The following is a 17,295-nucleotide window of genomic DNA, read 5'->3' as shown; positions in this document are numbered from 1 at the left end:
CCAAAGTGGGGATCGTTGATCCTTACTATTCTTTGCAGAAGTGGCCCTAGTGTGACAGTAAATTATGAACGTTACTTTGCAAATACTATGCAACTTTTTGCGCCCACAGTATGAGGCTTTGGGGATCAACATGACAGAAATGTACTTTTGCAAATTATTATATATATTACGCTTTCTGACACAGAGAAGAAAAAATCCGCCTTTTGCAATTAAATGTTTTATTTGCGTGTATCAAGCATATTTCATCTATTCACATTAGATATCTTCAGTGACCTATAATGTGCAACAAAATTATTTATCTGTATATATTTTGGTAACAAATCTGCAGTTATTCTTGGCAGATCATTTACTTATCCGACTACTTATAACTGTTGTTGTTCTGGTCTTCAGTCCTGAGACTGGTTTGATGCAGCTCTCCACGCTACTCTATCCTGTGCAAGCTTCTTCATCCCCCAGTACCTACTGCAACCTACATCCTTCTGAATGTGCTTGGTGTATTCATCTCTTGGTCTCCCTCTACGATTTTTACCCTCCATGCTGCCCTCCAATACTAAATTGGCGATACCTTGATGCCTCAGAACATGTCTTACCAACCGATCCCTTCTTCTGGTCAAGTTGTGCCACAAACTTCTTTTCTCCCCAATCCTATTCAATACTTCCTCATTAGTTATGCGATCTACCCATCTAATCTTCAGCATTCTTCTGTAGCACCACATTTTGAAAGCTTCTATTCTCTTCTTGTCCAAACTATTTATCGTCCATGTTTCACTTCCATACATGGCTACACTCCATACAAATACTTTCAGAAATGACTTCGTGACACTTAAATCTATACTCGATGTTAACAAATTTCTCTTGTTCAGAAACGCTTTCCTTGCCATTGCCAGTCTACATTTTATATCCTCTCTACTTCGACCATCATCAGTTATTTTGCTCCCCAAATAGCAAAACACCTTTACTACTTTAAGTGTCTCATTTCCTAATCTAATTCCCTCAGCATCACCCGACTTAATTCGACTACATTCCATTATCCTCGTTTTGCTTTTGTTGATGTTCATCTTATATCCTCCTCTCAAGACGCTATCCATTCCATTCAACTGCTCTTCCAAGTCCTTTGCTGTCTCTGACAGAATTACAATGTCATCGGCGAACCTCAACGTTTTTATTTCTTCTCCGTGGATTTTAATACCTACTCCGAATTTTTCTTTTGTTTCCTTTACTGCTTGCTCAATATACAGATTGAATAACATCGGGAAGAGGCTACAACCCTGTCTCACTCCCTTCCCAACCACTGCTTCCCTTTCATACCCCTCGACTCTTATAACTGCCATCAGGTTTCTGTACAAATTGTAAATAGCCTTTCGCTCTCTGTATTTTACCCCAGCCACCTTTAGAATTTGAAAGAGAGTATTCCAGTCAACATTGTAAAAAGCTTTCTCTAAGTCTACAAATGCTAGAAACGTAGGTTTACCTTTCCTTAATCTTTCTTCTAAGATAAGTCGTAAGGTCAGTATTGCCTCACGTGTTCCAATATTTCTACGGAATCCAAACTGATCTTCCCCGAGGTCGGCTTCTACCAGTTTTTCCATTCGTCTGTAAAGAAATCGTGTTAGTATTTTGCAGCTGTGGCTTATTAAACTGATTGTCCGGTAATTTTCACATCTGTCAACACCTGCTTTCTTTGGGATTGGAATTATTATATTCTTCTTGAAGTCTGAGGGTATTTCGCCTGTTTCATACATCTTGCTCACCAGATGGTAGAGTTTTGTCAGGACTGGCTCTCCCAAGGTCGTCAGTCGCTCCAATGGAATGTTGTCTACTCCGGGGGCCTTGTTTCGACTCAGGTCTTTCAGTGCGCTGTCAAACTCTTCACGCAGTATCGTATCTCCCCTTTCATCTTCCTCTACATCCTCTTCCATTTCCATAATATTGTCCTCAAGTACATGGCCCTTGTATAGACCCTCTATATACTCTTTCCACCTTTCTGCTTTCCCTTCTTTGCTTAGAACTGGGTTTCCATCTGAGCTCTTGATATTCATACAAGTGGTTCTCTTATCTCCAAAGGTCTCTTTAATTTTCGTGTAGGCAGTATCTATCTCACCCCTAGTGAGATAAGCCTCTACAGCGTGACATTTGTCCTCTAGCCATCCCTGCTTAGCCATTTTGCACTTCCTGTTGATCTCATTTTTGAGACGTTTGTATTCCTTTTTGCCTGCTTCATTTACTGCATTTTTATATTTTCTCCTTTCATCAATTAAATTCAATATTTCTTCTGTTACCCAAGGATTTCTATTAGCCCTCGTCTTTTTACCTACTTGATCCTCTGCTGCCTTCACTACTTCATCCCTCAAAGCTACCCATTCTTCTTCTACTGTATTTCTTTCCCCCATTCCTGCCAATTTTTCCCTTATGCTCTCCTTGAATCTCTGTACAACCTCTGGTTTAGCCAGTTTATCCAGGTCCCATCTCCTTGAATTCCCACCTTTTTGCAGTTTATTCAGTTTTAATCTACAGTTCATAACCACTAGATTGTGGTCAGAGTCCACATCTGCCCCTGGAAATGTCTTACAATTTAAAACCTGGTTCCTAAATCTCTGTCTTACCATTATATAATCTATCTGATACCTTTTAGTATCTCCAGGGTTCTTCCATGTATACAACCTTCTTTCATGATTCTTAAACCAAGTGTTAGCTATGATTAAGTTATGCTCTGTGCAAAATTCTACCAGGCGGCTTCCTCTTTCATTTCTTAGCCCCAATCCATATTCACCTACTACGTTTCCTTCTCTCCCTTTTTCCTACTACCGAATTACAGTCACCCATGACTATTAAATTTTCGTCACCCTTCACTATCTGAATAATTTCTTTTATTTCATCATACATTTCTTCAATTTCTTCGTCATCTGCAGAGCTAGTAGGCATATAAACTTGTACTACTGTAGTAGGTGTAGGCTTCGTATCTATCTTGGCCACAATAATGCGATCACTATGCTGTTTGTAGTAGCTTATCCGCTTTCCTATTTTCCTATTCATTATTAAACCTACTCCTGCATTACCCCTATTTGATTTTGTATTTATAACCCTGTATTCACCTGACCAGGAGTCTTGTTCCTCCTGCCACCGAACTTCACTAATTCCCACTGTATCTAACTTTAACCTATCCATTTCCCTTTTTAAATTTTCTAACCTACCTGTCCTATTAAGGGATCTGACATTCCACACTCCGATCCGTAGAACGCCAGTTTTCTTTCTCCTGATAACAACGTCCTCTTGAGTAGTCCCGGCCCGGAGATCCGAATGGGGGACTATTTTACCTCCGGAATATTTTACCCAAGAGGACGCCATCATCATTTAACCATACAGTAAATCTGCATGCCCTCGGGAAAAATTACGGCTGTAGTTTCCTCTTGCTTTCAGCCGTTCGCAGTACCAGCACAGCAAGGCCGTTTTGGTTATTGTTACAAGGCCAGATCAGTCAATCATCCAGACTGTTGCCCTTGCAACTACTGAAAAGGCTGCTGCCCCTCTTCAGGAACCACACGTTTGTCTGGCCTCTCAACAGATACCCCTCCGTTGTGGTTGCACCTACGGTACGGCTATCTGTATCGCTGAGGCACGCAAGCCTCCCCACCAACGGCAAGGTCCATGGTTCATGGGGCATGGGGGGGGGGGGGTATTTATAACTATATGATTGTATTTTTTATACTTACATTCATTTGTAAGTACTGTTCATGTGTCATTGTGATCTCCTATATGTACTAGATGCTCATGGAACAGGTATCTTGCAGTTAATTTAAATATTTCACGTCACCTAAACCATACTATAGTACATTGCACATTTACATGCTCACAAGCCGCAGGACTGAGGGACCATAATTATGAAAAAGGACGCTCATTTTTAGACACTTTTCTTGAAACACAGCGTTCCTCGATAACCTTATGTTGTTTGGCCACAGAAAATTGTTTTGAAGTAAGTGCAGTATCACCACAGTCAAGTGATGTAAAAGTGTACAGCTATTACACAAAGCTTGAAACACTGCACACAGGCAAGGAAGGATGTTTATACGTATTTAATACTGAAATTAGGTTATATCTTAATTAGAAATAATTTGTTGCCCTTACCAAAAATTCATGGCTTCAAATGTGCCAAATTGTCAGCTTCAGTAGGTCGTCATCTTTATCTCTGCTTTTCATTGAATATCCCATAATTTCTCCCCAATGAATTTAACTTCTTTAACAATTGTAGCTTATCTGTTTCCAGATATGTTTCCATATATTTCAACAAGAAGTGATAGTATTGCTCGGTTTTCTTCTGAGGAGTACTATTCACGTATGATTTTACAGACCGTGGCAAACCCCTATAGATTTACAGAAATCCTAAAATGCGTGCTTTCAACGGATTTCGAAGCCATTTCCGCAACTTTGTTTACACAACACACAAATAAACAGTTTGGCTTCTAGCCATACGGGGCTAAGTTGATAAAGATATACAAAAGTAGCCAAAGACTATACAATACAACCAGTTTGCACAATAAAAATCTGATTTCTGTAGACCTGTCAATATATTGTACCACGAGGTTATAACTGAAGTGCAGCTACTTGCGAAGGTCCAGTGCGGGCTGTGATTATTATACGGCAGCGAAACTTGGTACGTATAGGCATGAACGTCGAACCGATTTACGCTGGAAAAAATTATTTTTCAATTTTGGCCACCAGGTGTAAATAAGGCTCTGTACAGCATCTCGTCGATGTCTCTAGTTCTCATACACTGAACTGACGAAAGTCATGAACTTGAGCAATACGCACATATACAGATGGCGGTAGTGTCGCATACACAAGGTATGAAAGAGGAGTGCACTAGCGGACCTGTCATCTGTACTCAGGTGATTGATGTCAAAAGATTACGGTCACATGGTGAGAATCAACAGACTTTGAACTTGGAATGGTAGTTGGAGCTGGAAGCATGGGACATTCAGTTTTGGAAATCGTTAGGGAACTCTATATTCCGAGATCCACAGTGTTAAGAGTGTGCCGAGAATACCAAATTTCAGACATTTCCTCTCAACACGAAGAACGCAATGAGCGACAGCATTCACTTAATGACCGAGAGCAATGGCACTTGCGTAGAGTTGTCATTGCTAACAGACAAGCGACACTGCGTGAAATAACCACAGATATCAAGGCAACTGCAGGAAAGGCACTATGAGTACGGGAAGGACTTAATCATGGCCTTTTTAGATATTGAGAAGGCGTATGACAGTATCTGTAGGGACAAGCTCTGGGATGTGCTGAACGCAAAAGGGATAGATGAAGAGATAACACGAAAAGTCAGAAAAATGTATGAGGGAATTGAGAGTTGTGTGAAAGTGGGGAGGGAACGTACTGCATGGTTCAAGCTGGAAAATGGGCTGCGACAGGGAAGTGCACTTTCGCCTTTATTGTTTATTATTGTTATGGATGAAATCCTACAGCAAGTATCAGATGCAATTGGAGATCATAAAATGAAAGCAGTGCTTTTTGCCGATGACCTGATGTTATGGGGAAATTGCGAGAAGGAGGTGCAAGAGCAGTTAGATGCATGGGAGGCAACGGCAGCTCAATATGGAATGCATTTCTCTGCAAAGAAAAGTGAAATAATTGTCACAACAAGGAAGAAGAATAGGCCAAATGTGGATATAACTTGTGGAGGGGAAAAACTACAAGTGGTAGAGAACTTCAAGTACCTGGCAAGCATGATTGAGAGTAAGGGGGGAAACGCAATGGAAATAAATGAAAGGTGCAGAAAAGCAGGGCAGTTCTACAAATGCATTAGGGGGCTTATTTGGGGCAAGGAGGTGCCACAGAAATCCAAGGGAATTATATACCGAACCTACTTTGTCCCCATATTGGCATACGGAAGTGAGACATGGGTAATGCACAAAAGCGACAAAAGTAGAATACAGGCTAGTGAAATGAAGTTCCAGAGGAGCAGGTTGAGTGTAACAAGACGAGACAGATTGCGAAATGTGTATGTGAGGGAAAGACTAAAGGAGGAACCAGTACAGGACAGGATAGAAAAATCAAGACTGCAGTGGTATGGACACATGAAGAGAATGGATGAGAGAAGAATTCCAAAGAGGATGTTTGATCTGCAACTGGAAGGGAAGAGGCCCAGAGGAAGACCAAGAGATAGATGGGTGAAGGGAGTGAAGGAATGTGTGACGAGAAGAGGAGAGAACTGGACGAAGGTGGAAGAGGGGGAATGGTGGAAAGACAGAACACGATGGAGAGGCTTGTGTTCACGACAGATCCAGCCAGTGGCTGGAAACTGTCCAAGATGATGATGATGATCAATGTGGGACGTACGACGAACGTATCTGTTATGAAAGAGCGGCGAAATCTGGCGTTAATGGGCTAAGGCAGAAGACGACCGATGCGAGTGCCTTTGCTAACAGCACGACATCGCCAACAGCGCCTCTCCAGGGCCCATGATCATATCAGTTAGACCCTAGACAACTGGAAAACTGTGCCGTGGTCAGATGAGTCCCGATTTCAGTTGCTAGGATCTGATGGTTGGGCTCGTGTGCGGCACAACCCCACAAAGGCATTGGCCCATGTTGTCAACAAGACACTGTGCAAGATGGTGGTCGCTCCATAAGGATGTGAGCCGTGTTTACATGGAACTGAACCGATCATTGTCTGGAAATGGTTATGTCCGGCTGGCTACTTGGAGACCATTTACATCCATTCCTGAACTTCATGTTCCCAAACGACGATGGAATTTCTAAGGATGACAATGCGCCATGTCACCAGGCCACAATTGTTTGAAATTGGTTTGAAGAACATTCTGGACAATTCCAAGGAATGATTTGACCACACAGGCCTTCTGACATGAATCACATCGAACATTGATGGGACATAATCGAGAGGTCAGTTCGTGCAGAAAACCCAGCACCGGCAATACGCAATTATGGACGGGTATGGAGGCAGCATGCCTCGATATTTCTGCACGGAACAACTTGTTGTGTCCATGCCACGTCGAATTGCTGTACTAATCCGGTCAAAAGGCGGTCCGACACGATATTAGGAGGCATCCCATGACTTTTGTCACCTCGGTATGCTGAAGATATTGTGGAAGTGGCGGTTAACAATAAAATCACCATTATTCCTTTCTCTCTTGTTTGGCGTTTTTTGCCCATGTCTCATTCCTAACCCATTACATACAGAAACATTTCCACACGTCTGTCTTGCATTCACAGAGTTAGATTTGCATCCAGTAGCCAAAATCGGAACTAATTTTTATGCTGAGTAAATCTGTTTCGGATTAACTCATTAGAATACCTACAAAGTTTCGTTTTCATACGACAATTACAGACCACACTGTAGCTCTGTGATTAGCTGCACTTTAATTACAACCACCTGGTTGCAACGTCAATGTTATCCATAGACGCTCAACAATAATACAATACTGTTGACAGTCTAGTGGTCGCTTAAGCCGTCGGCACACGGACCGTGCTTTTGAACGTCATTGTTGACCGTGCCGAGTTCACTGTGCTGTTGAAGGCTCAGAAATGATGGAACGTGTGCATTCAGTATGTATGCCTCAACGTAGTATATGCGATCGCAGCGCGCTCCGGCAGCAGTTGACAGTATCAGGCACGCGAATCACACTACGAAATGGGTGTGTGTCAAATTCTTACATTAGCTCTGTTAAAACGTACATTTCCTCCCTTGTCCTTACACTAGTTATGTTCTGTCAATACCTTACATAAATAAAATCTTTCATAATCATGAACATGTTATAAGGCAAAAAGGAAAGGGCCTTGTCCAGTCAATGTCATGGGCTTACAAAAGTTCCATTACAATAGTGCGATGCAAATTTACAATAGTTCTCCACATAACAAAAATTATTACGTCATTCTCACTTTTTAGTAAAATTCTAACGTCATTCTTACTTCTTCATTGTTTCTATTCAGTAGTTAAATCTTTACAGTATGTGAAACAAAAAACTTGTAACTAGACAGTGCAAAAATCTTACTGCAAGTAGTAGAAGCTGTCTTGTAGATTAAGCCAATCGAACAAACTCACTCCTCGGAAACAGCGCGCTTCTATTTACGTAAAGTCGAATATGACAGAGTATACTTTCATTAAACTAATTAGAAAGTATCATGTACTATTAGAAAACGTGACGGCTACTAAAAAAAATTTTTTGGGTCCAGTGAGACGCGAACCCTCAACGCATCAACCAACACTTTCCAAGTACGCAACCCCACTCACTGCGCTATACCAACCATCAGTGATGTACTACGTACATACTTGGTGTCTTATCATCTCCTGAAAGCTTTAATCGTACATATGTTATTAAGTAACATTTAAGTACAGCAAATTGTACCAAGAACGATACGTCTTTGTTGCATCTTCCGTATGACGTTGCCTTCAAATGTCACATTGTCATTATGCGAAAGTTACAATAATTCTTAAACCACAAATATGATGTTTCCCGCCATTTTATTACAACAAATCAGACAATGAACGACGAGTTTTCGAGAAATCCTCAGTTTGCGGGTGCTTGCAAACGACATATTTATCTATGGACTTCAACTGAATACCAATACGGCGTCTAGTGTGTACCGAAGAGAGATGGAAGGCGAGGCCCACGAGAAAGACATGTCACACCATGTGACAGACACTGCGTGTTTTACGAATACCAGCAACTGTCCCTGACGGGGACCGAGTAACATTTCAGACGAGTTTACTAATTCTTGACTGCGCCTTTAAAATCATGCAAGCTTTCGATTCCACACGATAGTGTTAAGAACTTTAGTAGGTACGTATTCAGTTACACGCTGATTTACTGTGGCCCTTCACGGAGTCGAGCGTTCACGAAGTTTGGCGGACTGGCCGATTAGTGTGACGTCACAAGTTCGTTGCACGGCTAGTATTTCTCGCTGGCCCCGGATAGGGAGCATGTGACGTAGGTTGCGTTCTTCCATCTAATTGGTCTCCATTCAAATGCACGTTCTGAATACCTGACGTGCTAGGTATTGCTCTGCACGTTCTAAAAAACTCCCCAACGACCGAGCGAGGAGACGCAGTAGTTACCATACCGGACTCGCATTCGGAAGGACGATGGGTCAAACCCGCGTCCGACCATCCTGATCTAGCTTTTCCGTGATTTCCCTAAATCACTTCAGGCAAATGCCAGGATGGTTCCCTTGAAAGGGCACGGTCGATTTCCTTCCCCATCCTTCCCTTAAGCGATGGGACCGATGACCTCGCTGTTGGTCCCCTCCCCCAAATCAACTAACAAAACTAACTCCCCGACGTGCTTTTACCACACTGTGGCGTCAGAAATTCGGTACATTCAATGCTCAACATTCGATTGCGCGGCCCGTGTGCAGATGGCTTTGACTACTTATTACATAGAATGAAATTTTCACTCTACAGCAGAGTGTGCGCTGATATGAAACTTCCTGGCAGATTAAAACTATGTGCCGGACCGAGACTCGAACTCGGGACCTTTGCCTTTCGCGGGCAAGTGCTCTACCAAGTTTGGAAGGTAAGAGACGAGGTACTGGCGGAATTAAAGCTGTGAGGACGGGGCGTAAGTCGTGCTTGGGTAGCTCAGTTGGTAGAGCACTTGCCCGCGAAAGGCAAAAGTCCCGAGTTCGAGTCTCGGTCCGGCACACAGTTTTAATCTTCCAGGAAATTTCACTTATTACATGTTACTATTGTCACAGGATGAGTACTCTTTGAAGTTGAACGGCGTGTTGCGAGCTGAGCAGTTGCAGCGTGGTAAGTGTGCGTCGTGTCGCAGCAGCGGACTCGGTGTTCCTGGGAGGTTCCGGTGAGGACGCGAGCGGGTCGGGCTCTGGGTCGGGGTCCGGGTCCGGGTCCGGGTCCGGGTGCGGGGAGGCGCGCTCGCTGCAGTGCCCCACGTGCGGCTGCGCCCAGCCGCTGCCCGCCGGCGGGGTGCGCGCGCTGCCGCCCGACTTCCCGCTGCAGAGCCGCCTGCGCGCAGCCGCCGCCTCCGCTACGCCCCCGGCCGCCGCCGCGACGCACGACGACGCGGAGCCCGCCGTAGCGCCGCTCTGCGACCTCTGCTCCACCAACGTGCAGGTACACTTGTAAACCTACAGTAGACTAACGTAAGTAAGCGTAGACTACGATAGTTTCCTTGTAGCTTCAGTCAGTTGAGGTGCGATTCCGAACACGACCGCAGACTGCACCGACCGGCTGCAGGCGGCACCACTGGTTGTCATTGTTTGCAATGTGAGGCGTGCTGAACGCGGCGGCAGCGTCGTCTGCTTCGGCGGCAGTCCGCACATCCGGTCAGGGACCAGTAGTGCCGCTGCCGCCGAACCGCATAGCGACCGGAGACTGCTTTTACCGGCCGAACATACCCAATTCAGTGAAAATGAGTTTCTCGGACTCCGATGAAGAAAAGTTAATTAACAGTGTGGCGAAATATTCTGTAATTTATGACGCAGGTCATGAAGAATACAGAAATGTTTTAGTGAAAGATAACGTCTGGAAACCTATAGCACAAGAGTTAAATAAAACAAGTACGTATATTCAATCAATTATTTACTAACAATTATTATATGAACATATTACATAAATCATTATTTACAATCCATTGTTATTCACAACCCATTGTTAACTGCTGCCTCTTGCCACGCCACAGAACCGTATTCACTGGAGAAAAAATCTTTAAATTTGTCTCTAATTCACTGCTGTTTAGAAATCCTCCAAAACGAGAAAAGCTATGCATGTTGTTTTGGCTGGTTGCTTCGTTAAAACTATAGCTATAAAATGGAATACCATTTTTGCAAATTGTGTAAACAACATGCCGACAAAACGAGGTCGTCAGCCACTTCAGGAGCCACAGCAATAGGACTATAAAATACCCTAAATACTTGGCTTAATAGCCCAAAGGCGTTTTCTGACACTCGACGAGCACGGCATAATCTATAATTATAGATCTGTTTGTCTCGGTGTGATGCAGCAACTCTTCTGTTATAAGGCCTCATCATACAATCACTGAGAGCAAACGCTCCGTCTCCTATCAGGAAATGTGGTAATATCACATTTGTGCCCGGCAAACATTTTGGTGGAGGTATATTAAACTCCTTTGCGGCTATTTTCTTGCCCATAGCCGATTTCTGAAATATACCGTTATCAGACTCTTTTTCCGTAAGCGCCGACATCAACGCTAATGAATTTACAATTTGCGTCCACAATAGCCAGCAGAGCAATTGAAAAAAAAAATCTTTGTAATTAAAAAACAGAGATCCACTTTTCTCTGGTGCCCTTATGCGAACATTTTTCCGTCTATAGCGCCTACACAATTAGGTATATTGCATTTAAGCCAAAATTCTTCTTCAATACGTCTGAAATCTGATTCAGTAGAAGGTGGCATCAACATGGGCAGCAGCCTTGTTCCTAATATCTTCAAAACATTTTTAACAACTCTTGATATGTAAGATGGTGATATACGATACGCAAATGATAAAGACCAGTAACTTTCGCCTGTAGCCAAGAATCTGAAACAAACGAAAACATACAGCTAATATGATTTCCATTTACAGGTGATGACTGTAAGAAGAAGTGGAAATTTTTAAGGGACGGTTACCAGAGGTTCAAGAAGAAAAGCAAATTAGGAACGGGCTCTGCTGCCTCAAAAAATTCAAAAACAAAAAAACACGAACAGCTATCGTTCCTTGACAGTGTTGCACAACACAGATCTGGAGGAACAAACATTACATTGACATCGTCACAGACAACAATACAAGAAAGCCAAGAAGACAGTGGAGATCGAACTCGTCGACTGGAACTTTCGGCATCACAGGAAGAAGATACGGCAGAAATACGTGAAATAGGAAATAGTGGTGAAACATCTGTGGTATCAAACGATGAACGTTATGTGCCAGCACGGAACAGAAAACGCAGTAAAGGTCGTAGTAATGATGATACAATATTAAAAATGTGGAAAGAAAGGGACGAAATTAGGCAAAATTTACTAAAAACATTTACGGAACACAAAGATGATGATATTGACTTATTTTTCCGTCACATCAGCACAGTTGTAAGGAGTTTACCTCCAGTTTATAAGGCAGAAGCCAAAAGAAATATTAGTATGATCGTTTCTGATTATGAAATAATGGCTGCACAGTGCAACACACATCAGCCAAGTGATAACAGCAGCCCTTCAACCTCCACAACTCTCTCACAAAGTCTTGGAACTGCAGCACAATCTAATAATGTATAACATTTTGTGGACTTACCTCAGCGTCAAATATAATTTTTCTTCTGCACTTATTGCGTTTCTTAGGCACTGTGGCATTATGTCACCTTTAATAAAACTGAGCACGAAATTAAACTATCTTTTATTTAAACGACAGTAGCTCCTGAAGATATTTTCATCACCTAACAAATGTCTTTTTATCAGTGCTGTGTAACTACCTTCTGCAGTTCTACTTTTATATAAAGGCGTTACCAGCTTTCGTCTTTTCCTGGAATGCAACAATAAAATGTCATCGTCTTCCTCTTCCAACAACAGCGCAGTTGTTCCCGGCAACTGCATAGCTTGTCTGTCACTGCGTTCCGCAACGCACCGACTGCAGGCGGCAGCGTTGCCATCTGTCTTCTGCTGCCGCGGTCGGTCGCTGTCGCCGTGTTCGGAATCGCACCTTTAAGGTCGTACCCGCGCTATCTGTACGTTAGGTGTGTTGCATACCTATCAGGCGCTACCTCATAACGATCGTTTTCTTTACGTTTGCGACCAGCGTCTCACTAGATTCCCCTGAAAACCGAATGTGGTAAAATGTCTAGAAACTAAGTGAGGATATATAAAGGTCTGGGTAAAGTACAGAACATTGATCTTCTAAATTCTTATCCTCCAATCTCTTACTTGAAAGTAAACAGCATTCGTAGCAAGATCTTAATTCTCGACGTTCAATTCTGATTTTATTCGAAAATTGTTGATTTTTAACGTGAAACAGTGGGATGTTGTAGTAAAACTAAATAAAATAATAAAGATTTCCTATATAGCAATAGGAAAGCAATTTTTCAATAAAAATGTAAAATAAAAAGACAAACCGCGAAACAAAAATATGTCAAACATCGCTTCAACACTTAGTCGAACATGTAGAAAACACGTTCGTAAACAACTTTCGCATTTATTAATTATAACAGGAAACTCTTGCCCCATTGATTTGAACATGAAGAGAGAGAGAGAGAGAGAGAGGGAGAGGGAGAGAGAGAGAGAGAGAGAGAGCTATTCAAAAAGAAGGAACAAGCAGGTTTCCAATATTTATTGCTTCCGAACTACAAAAGACTAACACAGTTCCAAATTCCAACGTTCTTCAGAAGTTCACATTTTTATGCACTCAATGTGAGCACCTTGTGTTACAAGCCAAACAACAAAACGGTGGCTCATTTACTGCCACACACGAAGCAGTTGCTCTCTCGTTATCGAATTCACAGCTTCAACAATGCGATGTCGAAGGCTTTCTACAGTGTCAGCTATATGAGGGAACGATTGTAAAACAGGGAAGTTGCTCGACGCGTGTACCAAAATCAAAGTTATGTGGCGCGGTCGTGGAATCGGTTCGAATTGACTGGTAGTGTTGAGGACTTCACCGCACAGGCAGTCAAAGTCCGGCAGCTGCACAAGATGATCGAGATCTAAGACTTTTGAATAAAAGCACCTTGGGGTAAGTGCTCCAGAACTGAATTCAGCGTTCGAAGCAGCTACAAGGCGTCACGTATCTTCTTAAACTATTAGGAGACGATTGCATGATGTGAAGCCCTATTCCCGGCTACCATGGTGAGCTCCACGTCGTACACCACAGCACCATGGAGTCCATTACAGATGAGTAAGAAATTGTAGCAAACGGACGCCTCAGAATTGCCGTCAGATATCGTTTACGGAAGAAACTCAGATCTGTTTGTACCCTGATAATCGCAGAAAACGTGTCTGGAGACAACCTGGTAATATCGGGCACCTCCAACACTGTGTCCCATATGTGCGACAAGGTGGTGATGGATTGATGTTTTGCGGGGGCATTACGTCTAGCCACCGTACACCTCTCGTAGTTTTCGAAGACAATGTCACTGCTATATAATACAGGGCCGAGTTTCTACAACCAATAATGGGTCATTTTCCCCATCATTTTGGTTACAATTTCATCTTTGTGGATGATGACTCTCGTGCTCATCGTGCTGCTCTCGCGAACACGTTTCTTCAGCATGATAGAATCACCAGAATGGAGTGGCCTGTCTGTACCTCGGCCATGGAGCCAATCGAACATGAGTGGAATCGACAGAATGAGCTCTTTTTTGACGTCGACAACGACCACGTTCTCTCTGCGACTTACGCAGAATCGCCGTTGTGGACAATTTGAACCAGTGCTGGCTTGATAATCTCATCGACAGTACGCTGCGACGGTTTCAAGCCTGCATCACAAGAATGTTATGTTCCACAACGTACTGACGCTGTGTATAACCACCCATGGGAAAGAGCCGATTTTGTCGTTACACAAATGTATTTTTTTTAATTTCTTTATTGATTTACGAGCTGGTCTCAATCGCGCGTTACTGTGGCTCAGTCAGGTTAAATGGGAAAGAAAGAAAGGAGGAAGCGCATGTTTCTAATATGTACGGAAATTGAACATACGTCCCAATCTCCTCTCCCCTGTCTCTGTCCATGTCCTTCCTCCTGTTCCTGTCTCTCTTTCCCTGTCTCGGTGCATCACCTCCTGTCCCCTTTCTCTGTCGATCTTCTCCTCCCTCCTCTCTCTTGATCTCCTCCCGCCACCTCTCTCTCCCATTCTCTCTGTGCGTCACTTCCACCCACCTTTCTATGTATATCTTCTCCTTCTCCTCTCTCTCTATCTATCTTCTCTTGCACCCTCTCTCTATCCACCTCTTCCTTTCCGCTTTCTATCTCCATTTCCTCACACTCATCTGCCCATCTCCTATTTTCTCTTCTCTCTGCTCTTGATCCTTATTTACTGTTATTGCATATTCAGATTCTGTACTAGTATTCTAATCATAAGCCGATAAGCCATAAACACTATTTTCCTGTTTGCTAACAACGTTTTACTAACGAGAGAGAGAGAGATGCCAACTATTACGAATCAATCGTAATAATTACGAATTTCCTCCAGTAATTACGACTTTACGAATGACATGGCAAAAATTACGATTTTATCGATTTTTTGTTGATTTGTAAGTGTAAGCGTGTAGAGAGCCTCAAAGCATGCACAAGAGAAAATCATTCTTTACAACTTGAATTCTCAACAATATTTCTTTTCACGTTTTTCGTTAACAGTTGGTATACTTGCCCTTTTCTGCCCCTCGTAGTATTCTGATTACACCAAATACCATGTATGGTATATGGCTTCACTCATCGTTACGTATAACCAGGTATGAAGTGGTATATCTTGCGTAGTTTTTCTCTTCCCTGGTCACATATTGGCTCTTCCTGTAGAGCTCCCGCACTGGTGTCTTTAAAGTTTTGTTGCGACTACAAATTGGTGTCAAGCTCCGTTTAGCAAATAATGTGCATGTGTGTGACGTATTAACAAGCGTTTATTGCATTTATCGTAAACAAATTAACATAGAACGCTCTTCTAGCGCATGCAAAGCGTATGTCGAGGAAATATGCGGGAAAGATTTTGAAATAAATAACGAAGCGATTTCAGGTGCAGCAAAATGTATATGGCCCTGTTTACTGCGCTCCTCCAAATCTGACTCGTGCGTATTGTGTAAAGGGTATAGCCGGTATTTTTTTAGTTGCGCTTGGTGGAAGAGACGATTGCCGCAAGCACGTGGCTAGCAAAATTCATTCAGTTACAATGAAGCTGAGGAATACGAACGAGAATTCCACAGTTTTTACCAAATGAAAGTTTGGTAAGAAACGCAGAGACGTTATTTACGACATTCGTTCTTGAGCACAACTTGCCTTTAGTACGCAGTGACCATGCAGGACGTTTGTTCAAGAAAATGTTTCCTGATTCGGAAACATCCTCCAAGTACGGTTGTGCAGGAACAAAAGCCGGACCGCTAATTGAAAGTGTGGCTTCTGCAATTAAGGGAAAGGTAACAAAGTAAATGAAATCCCAGCCCTTTGCCCTGGAAACAGTCAGCAGTAACGATATGAATGAAAAAAAAAGGGCCTACACAGTAGTTGTGTCGCTTTTCGACACCGAAACTACACAGATTTCAACGGTAATTCTCTCAATTCGAGAATTCAACAACAATACAGATTAAGGAATATTCAATGTTTTGGATAATGAACTAAAGAAGAACGAGATTCTGTAGGATAACTCTCTAGGTTTCACATGTGACAATGCAAGTACTATGACTGGAGTTTTCAAAGGTGTACGTTCTTTTACTTGTAAAAAAAAATACTAATATTCACGTGCAAGGTTGTGTTTGTCATATTGTGCACTTAGCTTCTGAAAAGAGCTGTAATGTTCTTGTCTTTTTTTTTTTTACCTTTCTTGTTACTTACTAAAGAGTTTAAAGAAGCAAAATGCCTTAAAGGTATCTCAGCAAATCTTTGGTGAAAAGTTACACAAAATATCGATGTGTTTCTACTAGATGGTTATCTCTGTTACAACGTGCAGTCAGGATCTTAGAACAGTGGTACCCTTTAAAAATATTCTTCTGTGAATCATAACCCGATGAGGCCATCTCAAAATTTCTACAAGTTAAGGCACAGCTTTAAAATCCATGTACTAAGCTTTATCTTTTGTTTCACAGCTCTGTTCTTCCACTTCTCAACTCTTAAATGTATTGTTCCAACAAGAGGCCCCACTTATTGATAAACTTGATCCTGAATTAAATGATATTTTCAGTGGTCTTATTGTTCGCTTTGTGAGAGCATCCTCATTTCCGGAGTCTGATAGTACTTTGCTTTGTGTGAATTGTGGGTATCATAAGGTACAGAAAAGTGGCAGTGAGTTGGTCACTGGAGCCACTCTGTAGCAATTCTGAACGTGTGGGATGTCGCATTGTCCTGCTGGAATTGTCCAAGTCCGTCGGAATGCACAATGGACATGAATGGGTGCAGGTGATTAGACAAGGTGCTTACGCACGTGACACCTGTCAGAGTCGTATCTAGACGTATCAGGCGTCCCATATCACTCCAACTGCGCACGCCCCTCGCCTTTACAGAGCCTGCAGCATCTTGAACAGTCCCCTGCTGACATGCAGGATCCATGGGTTCATGAGGTTGTCTCCATACCCGTACACGTCCATCCGCTCGATAGAATTTGAAACGAGACTCGTCCGACCAGGCAACAT

The 17,295-nt window shown here is 42.6% G+C and overlaps 1 protein-coding gene across 1 annotated transcript in view; it reads left to right on the top strand.

Annotated features, from left to right (window-relative positions):
* Positions 1-17,295, top strand: part of LOC126260520 (tripartite motif-containing protein 45) — a 146,844-nt gene that overhangs the window by 67,631 nt on the left and 61,918 nt on the right. Inside the window, exon 3 of the mRNA XM_049957851.1 lies at positions 9,797-10,098. Coding sequence (XP_049813808.1) covers positions 9,797-10,098 — 302 coding nt within the window. The remainder of the gene's footprint in view (positions 1-9,796; positions 10,099-17,295) is intronic.

This window comes from Schistocerca nitens, chromosome 5 (assembly GCF_023898315.1).
Source record: "Schistocerca nitens isolate TAMUIC-IGC-003100 chromosome 5, iqSchNite1.1, whole genome shotgun sequence".
NCBI lineage: Eukaryota > Metazoa > Arthropoda > Insecta > Orthoptera > Acrididae > Schistocerca > Schistocerca nitens.
Note: the sequence above shows the minus strand (reverse complement) of the source record. Positions and strands in the feature narration are given on the sequence as shown.